We start from the raw sequence: 10499 nt of genomic DNA on the forward strand, positions 1-10499 counted from the left end.
GTACATTAATAACTACACATCCACTGGTTCACGTGGACGATCTCTGCACCCTTTGGTGTTACGTAGCTAAGCTATCCTGACTGTCTCCCAGAATGATTTTACATTTTAAAAGTGGCTTCTCTGTACAAAGTACTAGTCCGACTAGCCTGGCTTTGTTTGTGTGAAACTGTTGATAAAAAAGAAAAAAACACCATGCAAACTCAGTCTACTTTCCCTGGATAAATAAAGGATATAGAAAAATCTTTACAGTACTCTGATATTTCTCCAGAGTTCCCCTCTGGTAAGTCACATGCAGGTTCTTCAAGTATCTGAGAGCGTCACAAACGTCACAGTGTGCATTCAGAGCTGAGGGGTTTGGTGTTCACCAGAAAGCACCGTGGTGTCAAACAGTCACGAAGAAACACACCGGACACTTCTATCTCCGCTCTCCCTGATGAGGGAATCAAAGCGCTCCTTGAGATCTGTGCACCAGAGCGATGCGGCTGTAAACTTTAAGGCTTTAGTGATATTTCTCCTAGCACAGTAACATCTGGAACGAGCCAAGGGAGGATTGTCGGCTACCGTCATTGTTGTGAACATTTGACCAGCAGCTTTTTCTGTCTTTCTCTTATTTTGTAACAAAACCTGAAGGGGCCGGCTAAACACAATCGCTTTGAAATTACACTTATTTTCTTCATATTCTTAGTGCTAAAAGAAGTAATGTTCCATTACAGTCCCTGTAATCAACATATATTAGCTAAAATATAAATAGCAATTGGGCTATAATACAAGTAATGGGGAGTAAGGTAGCTCAATCACATTTGGGAAAGGAGGGGGATTAAGGCTGGGATAGAAAATGCTGTAGTGACCAACTCCCACCACAGGAGGGCACTGTTACATTGGCAATACTGCTTTACTGATTTCATGTGGACAGCTACAGTGTCACAAAGTACAATCATGAGGCACATTTGAACGGTTGCCATGCCAAACAGTATCTGAAGAGTTTCATTTCAAAATGAGATGTCTGCCACGTGGGGAAAACTTGATCTGCTCTCCCAGAAAAAGAAAAACCATCACATTAATGTCATGAATGACATTAATGCACATAATGAGTTAAAAATACAAGACGACATCAGAGCTTTGCTTACAAGTTTTTTTTTTTGTAAGGGAAGAATTATCAGTCATAAACATACACCTTTCCCCAAAGTGGACATGCATGGCATTTTGGAAGGAAACCCTTATTTATTCCCTAATAAAACTTTGATAAAGCACCAGTGGTTCGAAACCACAAACACATTTTCACATAAAAAAAACAAAACAAAATGCTAACACCTGAGTGTTGTGTCAGAGCGCGCTCCGACCAGCCTGGTTAGCAGCATGTTTTAGAGCTCATGCACCGTTTTTGACTATTTCACATTCACATGGCTCGCACCAAAGCCCCGGACGCTTAGCTGCTCGCCGGGTGGCCGATGTCCAGCCTCCTCTGGGCGGAGCCTCTTTTTCGGGCGAGCGGGGCGGCGGTGACCACACCTCCCAGCGTCCCCGGCGTCTGGAAAAAGGCTTGGGAAGAAGGAAGCGAGGCGTCTTTCGGAGTAAGAGGCGTCTGTGGAGAAAGAGAGGAGACATTGGAGAACATCACATCTACACTGGAAGTTTAGTGATAACAACCGAAAAGCAAGAAGTAACTTTGAAAAGTCAACCCAGAGCCGGTAGGGATTCAGGGACCAGTAAGATACACCCAACTTTTTCTCTGGTGTATTTTTTGTGACAGTGTCTTTTTCCCAGGATAAAAGGTGAAACTGGGTTGGAAACCGAGCACAGCCCTGCTTTATGCCCCATTACTCGGCCCATCCTTAACAGTCCTGCTAATTCGGCATCGAGAGCCTTCTAGGGAATCTAAAAACTCTTGTGTTCCGAGGCAAAGAGAAATGTCAGTGGAGCTGTGTTGAGCATTTGCAGACGAGAACATTAATCCCTATTTAACAGCTCGGAGATTAATCAGCCAGCGCTGCGGTGACACCACACAGAAAAAAAAAAAAGCAGCGTCTAAATGAGGGGAATCCTTCCACAAAACAAATGCCACACTTGCTCTCGTCTCACGCTGAGTCGAGTGTTGTGGCATTTTGCGGGTGCCTGATACCGAAAAGGTCATACATCATTATGACGGCGGATCGTGTCTGAACTAATAACTTTTTGGAGCTGAGCGTATGTGTGGGCAGCCATGTAGCTTTCCTCGCTGAAGTCGTTTAGCGTGGCTCAAGCTGTGGAGACAGTGGAGGAGCGGAGATACTAAAGACTCATTTATGCTCAACATTAAACACAGATTCAGACGTTGCCTTCTGTCCATACTGTGTTTTTTTTTCATCTGCATTTGTGCACATTTTCAGGATGCTTACAAACAGAAATAGCAGCGGCAGTGTAGCCGATAGTTGAGGAGAGACGGGTCTATGAGCGAGACACGAAGACAAAATAATCTCTCATTGATAATATTAGAGAACAGAATTGTCCGTCCTCCTGTCATGATGTGTTTAATGACCTCAGACCATCGCCGTCTGCAATGCCGCCTGCACTTTTGCCTCTTTGCAGCAGGTCCAGTATCACGACCTACTCCACCATCACCACCTTTGACTCTGAGCTGCCCCCTAGTGGATTTACTGCTTCACATCCACACCAGGACGCGTGAAAGTACGTGTGCGAGGACGGTTATATTGTCTGAAATTGTTTGTTTGTGCGTAAAGGGAGCATAAATTAGCCTTTAGCAAAACACTTCTATGATTTCAAATTGTAAAATCAAAGAAAGCAAAAATCTGTGGCAGTGATAACCGCCTCGACCCCGCCGCGCCTCAAAGTCGTGTCTTACCAGTGGTTCTGCTGTGGCGATGCTGACCGCCTGCCGGGGTCCCGAGGGGGAACGCGGAGCGCCCGCCGCCGGCACATACAGTCTGCTCTGCTCTGGCGTGGACGGAGCGGGAACCGGAGACCTGCTGATCTCTGACGCCGCCGACAGGCCGTAGGGCGCCGCCCCCACCACAAAGTGGGCGGGAGACATCATGGCGGGCAGGCTGAAGCTCAGGCCGCCGTCGGAGCCTTGCTGCTGCAGGCCGCCGGCCAACAGCGGGTAGTGGGAGAGGGCGGCGGAGGGCACCAGGACGTAGGGCAGCGCCAGAGCGGGAACGCTGCTGGGAGGGAGCGCCAGGCCGGCTGGTGATTGGCTGGCGGAGAGCAGGAAGTTGAGGCTGTTCAGACCTGCAGGAAACAGAGAAGAAGACTTGGTGAGACGCCCGAGAGGTTCATTTTAGTTTCACAGACGGCTGCGAGATCATGGCAAAAAATCATTTGAGAGATTACTGTGGAAGTTTGAGTCTGCTTGACTGCACTTTTGGCATCTTGTATCAACATCTTGCCTTTTTTTGCAGCTTCAGCACACTCTTAATGATTTCAATCATGTATTGTAGAAACTGTAGAAACTGAATGGCGTTGTTTGGTTTTACATTAATTGTGCAGCACTAATTCTCCATTCATTCCTGCCCAGAGCCCAGAACTTCCCGTTGAGCCCTTTGGAAGCATTTTTAGTTCTAAATAAAGTCTTGGGCTGCAGCGAACAATTATCCTCAGTGCCAACTCATTAGTTAATTGTTTTTTGTTTTTTTTCAATCAGCCGATTAATAATTTTGTTTGTGAAATGTCAAAATAATAACAAAATGGCAATCACAAGTTACCAGAACCCAAATGAGAGATGAAATTGCTCGCTGAGGCTGTGGCTCTGATCACTTTCTGATATGACCTGGAGAAAAGCGAGTAAATTCTGAAAAGACTGAATTAGAACGGCTCTAAAATCAACCAAACATCAGCGGCCGGAGGTGCTCTAACATCCAATCCAGGCTTCTACAAAGGCACTCATCCAAAAATAGTGCAAGACACAGTGACATCAGATCCATGTAGGGCTGTGTGTCGCCAACAACTTCACAACAGCATATGCACCACAATACACAGATTATCAACGACAATGAATATCAACAAAGAATTTTCTACTATAGCTATTTATAAAAAACTGTATTTTGGTTAAATAGAATAAGAACACACAGAGAACATCAAAAGGCAAATTTCTATTTTTTTTTTTTAAACGTAAAATGGGCCTTTTCTATTCTTTCTTATGGCTTGGTGCAACAATAATGCACTTTCACTCGTCTTTAAGCGCACATTGTGCATATCGCATGACTCAGGTCCAAATCCTGACTGGCTGGCGTTTGCAAAAAAAAAAAAATCGAAATGCTCCCATATTTTTGCCGGAAGGTGGACACATTATTCAGCTCAATTTATTTTTTTCAAACACATCTGCCCATACAGTGATGGACTTCCTCCTCCTTCTCTTTTCTTTTTTTGCTGCGGCTGGAAACAATGTATGAGGCCCATGCTGTATCAACACTGGACCGCCTGTATTGATTTGATTTGTCATGATTTATCACCGCATTGATGTTTCTTTTTTAGCACAACCCTGGATCCTAAGTATGTGCTAAATTATCGTGCATATAAACACAGTCATAATCAAACAGTTCAGATATCGTTTGCACTCCGTGGATGTCGGGAAGCTGCATACCTGTGCTGTTGGGTACGTAGAGGTAGTGTGACGGCTGGGCGAGGTCGCCGCCGGCGGCCAGAGTTTCTCCAAACGCCCCCGGCGGCGGCTGATCTCTGGAACCGCCTGCTGGGAGACTCGCCGAGGTCCTGGAGTTGCTACCCGTTTGTGAATGATCCGCCGCGTCCCCGTTCCCCTCAGTGCCCGTCTAGGTGGGAAAACAAACGGCGAAATGTTAGGAATGAATGAATGGAAAATAAAAATGAAAAAGGCACAGAGGAAATAAACCGTCATTCTGCCGCATCAGTGCCGTCCCGACACTCGGCACTATACTTCATCCAAGTTATTATGTCTATTCTCCCATCCCTCCTAAATAATGATTCATATCAAAAGGGATTAAAATTTATGGCTCGGCAAGTCGATTCACTGAACTGATAAATGCTCTCCCGTTCCAATAATGTCACTTAACTTCTGAGAGCTTCCTGTGCCAGGCAATTTTCTGGATGTAAACGTGCAGCACTTGAAGTGGACTCTTTTTTTTTTTTTTTTAAATCCACCTTTCTAAAAAAGACTTCCTCCCCATAAAAAAAAAGCGGGACTTTAAATGAAATGAAATGAGAGAGGTTAGATTAATTGCGCAGGTTTTTTTTTTTTTTTTTTTTCAATTATGAGATATCCCATACATCACTGAGAATGATAACACTCCTTTAATTACACGAGGAATGACTTCTCCTCGTCAGCGAGTGTGCAGCAGTTCATATTTTTTAATTTAACGGTCCGCTATCCAGAATTATTCACAGATCTTCTGATTGTGGAGGTAAAATCGCTCAGAAAAGACATAATGACGCTAATTCTGTAATCACATTGCTCCTCTGAGACGAAGAAATTATCTTGTTCCAGGTCCAATCTTTTACTTACCTTAAGCAGAGCCGTAATAAAGGATATTAAACGCTAATTACATTAAATTTTTTTTTTAAAACCAGTGTGACCACGGACAAAGGGCTTCACAAGGAAAACTGAAAACACTCTCAAAATGATTTTCTCCTTCAAATTAAAGACTGATAATCAGGATTAATAGGTGTGACTGAAAAGACAGGATTATAATCTAAACCAGTGTTTGAATGTTGTCATTAACTCAAAATTAAATCATAAATAACAGGGGTCTGACTATCAAAGTTCGTTGTTTTCTAGGATTGGCAAGAGACAACAGTCACTCTGATCTTTTTAAAACTGGACAATTCATCCCTATTTCTCTATAAAACAAATCAAAATAAAATCCAACGCTTACATTATGTTCAGAATTCATATTTTTAGCCTCATGTAAACTGCACTAGAACGAGAACTGGGTCAAAACAAGCCTGGAAAATCGACTCCTACAGTCTGTGCTTTTATGTAATAAATGATCGCTCTGCACGTCCTGCGCTGTTGTATTTGTCCTGTATTACAACGGCTTTATATTTCTTAATCCACTGTGAAATGCCTTCTAACTTTTGCAGCGTGCCGCATAAAGATTATTCTAAGTGGGAACAAAACTGAAACTGTCATTCAAGTGCCACTGGGGAAAACAGGAGATGACTACGCCAAAAGGAAAAGACTACATTTACTTTTTTTCCCCTTTGTGAATCAATGTCTGGCATAGAGGTTTTTTTTTTTTTTCAAACTTTTCTCCATTTAAATCTTGATTTTTCTCATTTTTTCACAAACTGAACTCTCTGTAGATGAGAGCGAATTGTTTGTCTTGCTTGCCAGAGAGCTCAGCTGCTTTTTTATGATTCTGCTGTTTTTCTGCATTAATTTAAAACACAAATACATTTGAAACACTCAATTTAATCGACTTATCGCCTAGTCTAAGAGTTTTAACACCCTCCCAGAAAGTGTGTGTGAGTCTCTGGTGATGAAGTCGAACGCTGAGACGACGTCAGGAAGCTCCTGATCAAAAGTTTCCATCGCGGTGAAACCGAAGAAGGAAAGGGAGCGCTGCTGATACACATCACAAAATGCCGCCTCACCTTCTCGTTTTCCTCTGGTTCAGACGTCTTCCTCTTCTTCACCGCCTTCCCTTCCTCCTCCTCCTCCTCGCTCCCTCTCTTCCTGCTCTCCTCGGGCCCCGATCTGGGTGACCTCTGACCTTCAGCGGTCTGGTCCGGCCTCTCCGGGGCGACGGCGGGCGCCCTGTACAGCATGACCAGGGAGGGCTGGGACAGGCTGGGCAGGTAGGCCAGGTGGTGGTGTTGGGGGGAGGAAGAGGTGAAGGCGGAGGCGTCCTCGGGGTGCGGCGGCGGCGGCACCAGCAGGGTGGGCACACTGGAGGACGGAGGCAGGGCGGGCGTCTGCAGCGCTCTGCCGGGACGGTCACTGCAAGGACACGAGACACACCATTTTAGTTTCATTCAGGAACGTGATGACGTATCAAAGCTCAAAATATCACAGTGCAAAAACGTGACAATACGTGTCGTGTGGCAGAAAAATCAACGGTGATATTAGCTACGTTTTATGTTCCTCTAAGTAACTACAAATGGTCAAACTTTTCCTAAGTTTTCAACAGAATTCATATTTTTCAGACATTACAACGGCAATGTTGACATTCTAGCAAGCCAGTTCCCTTGCCAGAGAGATTTGTGGTTGAGAAATAAAAAACAAGCTCTGCAGTCTAATCTCAGTCAAAATCTAAAATTCCCCTCATAAACTGTTGAATTTTCATGACTCACACAAACGTATCAAATGCTTTTTTTTTTTTCTTCTCGAAACCCCTGACTCAAATTTTAAACTAAAAATTTTCATTCCATGTAGGCAGTGAACTTAATATGAAGTCAATTGAAAATAAATATTACATTTTTTGCTGAATAAGCAGTTAGTGATTTAAAACAAACAAGCAAAATAAATAAATAAAAGAAATTTTAAAAAGTAAATAAATTAATTAATTTAATTACATTTAAACAAAATAAAATGAGTAAGTAAATAACACATAAATAAATAAAATAAGTGATTTAATTAATTAACTAATTAAATTTCAATTAAATAAGTAATTAATATAATAATAATAATAAATAAGTAAATAATTAATTTAATTACATTTAAACAAAATAAAATGAGTAAGTAAATAATACATAAATAAATAAAATAAGTGATTAAATTAATTAACTAATTAAATTTCAATTAAATAAGTAAGTAAATAATATAATAATAATAATAAATAAGTAAATAAAATAAAATAAAATAAAATAAAATGAAAATAATAATAATAATAATAAAATTACATTGAGACAGACACAATTCCTGGGCACAAGTCACTGACACTCCATGACTTGTCCCAATAATTTACTATATTCCATGAACTTTTATTTCATGATTTTAGGGCTAAAATCAACAGCAGCACCTGAGCGAAGTGAGTCTTCTAATTAACTAGGTTTTCCCAGCCGGTCTGGGGTTTTGAAGCGGCTACCGTCCCGTCAAAGCTGCATCTCGGGAAAACATTTGGAGCATTTGGAGGCTTTGCGTGTCAAAATGTGCAGAAACACTTCAGGTTGGGTCTCTTTTGACCACAGGAGAGGAGGCGGCTCCTCATTCAACAGGCCGCCCTTTAGCCTGTAATCTCTGCAACATCCCTGCACCGCGACATGCGTGTTTATCAGGCTTCACGTGTCAAATATCCCCCCTCGGCAGTCCTTAACCTCCACGTCCTATCATGCACCTCCTCCACTCCAAAAACACTTAGCAGCCGCAGCCTTGAGACGGCTGTGGTTTGGCCACAAGTGAGCCAACAGGCGTCCGGAGACAGAAAACCAACCGTCTAACATGCAGTGCTGTCAGCTCCTGTTCCACCTCGCCTGGAGCGACACACAGCAGCCAATGCAAATACTGGCACTTAGCATAAAATATTATGTATGAGAGGACCGAGGGGGGGGGGGGAAACTTTTATGAAATGAATCAGCTGTGCAAACGCCGGCGAAGAAGCCAAATTTACAGCTTTTCAAGAGCTTTTTAATGCTGCGTTGCTTCAAATTAAACCGGCTATCAAAACAAAAGGCTGAGGCTGAGGCAGAATTTCAGCTCGACACGGCTCGTCAAAATGTGAAACTGAAAATGAGCGGTGAGGTCCAACTGTGTTTCATGACGCAGATATCGAGCATATTTTACCACAACGCCTGTTTCAGATCAAATCAGTCAGACGCAGCAAAAAGCAACCTGTCAAAGGAGCTGATTATACGTTTAATAATCTAGATCTGGACTGAACACGAGTTTCCAATTCTTTTCAAAACTTTTTTTTTTGTGCGATTTACAAATTGAACAAGATCTAAAACTGGTTAAATTCCTTCCTTTCACACATTTCCACTTTCAAAAACCTGCCTGGGAATTATGCAGCTGCTGGATGAATGCAGGTAATCAGATTATGTGTTTTAGAGCGACAAACAGCCACTGGACACTTTGCCCTTGTTTCCCAGCTGATGTGCTCTCACTTCATTGACAGTAACAGTCTGTCCTCGGGAGAAAAAAAAAAAGGGGGAGCCGCCAAAAAGAGAGGCTTTGTGCAATAAAAATTGGAAATTATTTGGCTGTGAATTAGTGAAAGTAAACCAGTAAAAGCACAGGGTGATTTCAGAGGGAGTCGAGTGTATTCTCAGTGTGTGTATGTGTGTGTGCGCTCACTCTGTGGTGTTTCCGAACTGCAGTCGACACACTGCGCTGTTGCCGCTCATCTTTCTGGAATAATCCACAGGTTGGTGTGTCAGACCTGCAGAGTCGGCGGAGAGAGAGACTGTTAATCACGTGTGAAAATGAAGGAGGAGAAGAAAACAGGTGGTTCACTGTGTTCTGGGTTGATGAAACAGTAAAGTTGCACTATTCAGCTAATTCCCTTTTTTCTTTCTTTGGCGTCCACACGTTCCAGTCGGTTAAACTGAACACTTTTAAGACCTTTTTGAGACAGATTTCAAAGAAACTTTTGGGGACAAATAATCTTTTTCTCACATAAATCTGCATTTCAGGTTCGGGTAAAGATAAATCCTTTGTAATTATTAGGTAGATAGATAGATAGATAGATAGATAAACTTTACTGATCCCAAACTGGGAAATTCTTATGTTACAGCAGCGTTAATAGAATAGAAACATAAAATTAAATTAAATTAAAATTAAAATTAAATATGGCTGTTATTAAGTATAACAGCTGTAGTATAAAGTGAGTCAAGTTAATCTTCTAAAAAATACACAAGAATGCATAAAGAAACAGTTAGATTAAATGTTTTGTGTTGAAATTAAGTTCATAATATTGACTGTCTGATGACTTTTAAGGCCTGGTATTTGCAAAATTGAATTTAAGACATTTTCAGGACACCCTGCAAATGTTGGGTTTCTCAAAAGGCTTCATAGTCAAGGCAGGCAAATTTATCACACAAACAACAACCCAACTTTGAATCCTAAAAAAAGTTGACTGACAGACGTTCAGTGCAAAACCACATTGATGAACACCTTTTCCGACTTCCTACATGAACACAGAGTAGCGGCGGCTGCAGAGTGTGTGTTGTCCTCACCTGTCTGCTCTCGGTGTGTGTGCGGGCTGCTGGGGGCGGAGCTGACCGGCCGCCGGAGGATGGCCACGGACGTCGGCGTGACGCTGAAGGAGGCGTGGCGCGCCAGTTTGGGATTCCTGACGTTCTGGACGGCCGCCGGCTGGGTCGCCTGACGGGATCCAGGCGGAGCGACGGCCAACACCTCCACCGTAAGACCTGCAGGGGGGATGATGATGATGATGATGATGAGAGATCAATTGGAGGACACTTTAAAGCAAAACATCTTTAAATACTGAGACTGGGAAAATAACTAGAGAAAAAAAACCTAATGAAAATACAAATATATAACGGGGTTGCCCTCTACACAGGAAACCAAACCCTTACACCTGGCAGTCTTAGCACAACACTCTGTATTTAAGCATTTTTTGCATTTTTAT

The 10499-nt window shown here is 42.6% G+C and overlaps 1 protein-coding gene across 1 annotated transcript in view; it reads right to left on the minus strand.

The window, feature by feature from the left end:
- Positions 1–1365: 1365 nt before the first annotated feature.
- Positions 1366–10499, minus strand: part of e2f7 (E2F transcription factor 7) — a 17000-nt gene continuing 7866 nt past the window's right edge. The window contains exons 8-13 of the mRNA XM_030046454.1: positions 10084–10231; positions 9203–9287; positions 6565–6910; positions 4577–4763; positions 2840–3225; positions 1366–1582 (exon numbers count right to left, since the gene is read on the minus strand). Of these exons, the coding sequence (XP_029902314.1) occupies positions 1427–1582; positions 2840–3225; positions 4577–4763; positions 6565–6910; positions 9203–9287; positions 10084–10231 (1308 nt within the window). The 3' untranslated portion in view covers positions 1366–1426. The remainder of the gene's footprint in view (positions 1583–2839; positions 3226–4576; positions 4764–6564; positions 6911–9202; positions 9288–10083; positions 10232–10499) is intronic.

The sequence above is a fragment of the Myripristis murdjan genome, chromosome 23, assembly GCF_902150065.1.
Source record: "Myripristis murdjan chromosome 23, fMyrMur1.1, whole genome shotgun sequence".
Taxonomy (NCBI): domain Eukaryota; kingdom Metazoa; phylum Chordata; class Actinopteri; order Holocentriformes; family Holocentridae; genus Myripristis; species Myripristis murdjan.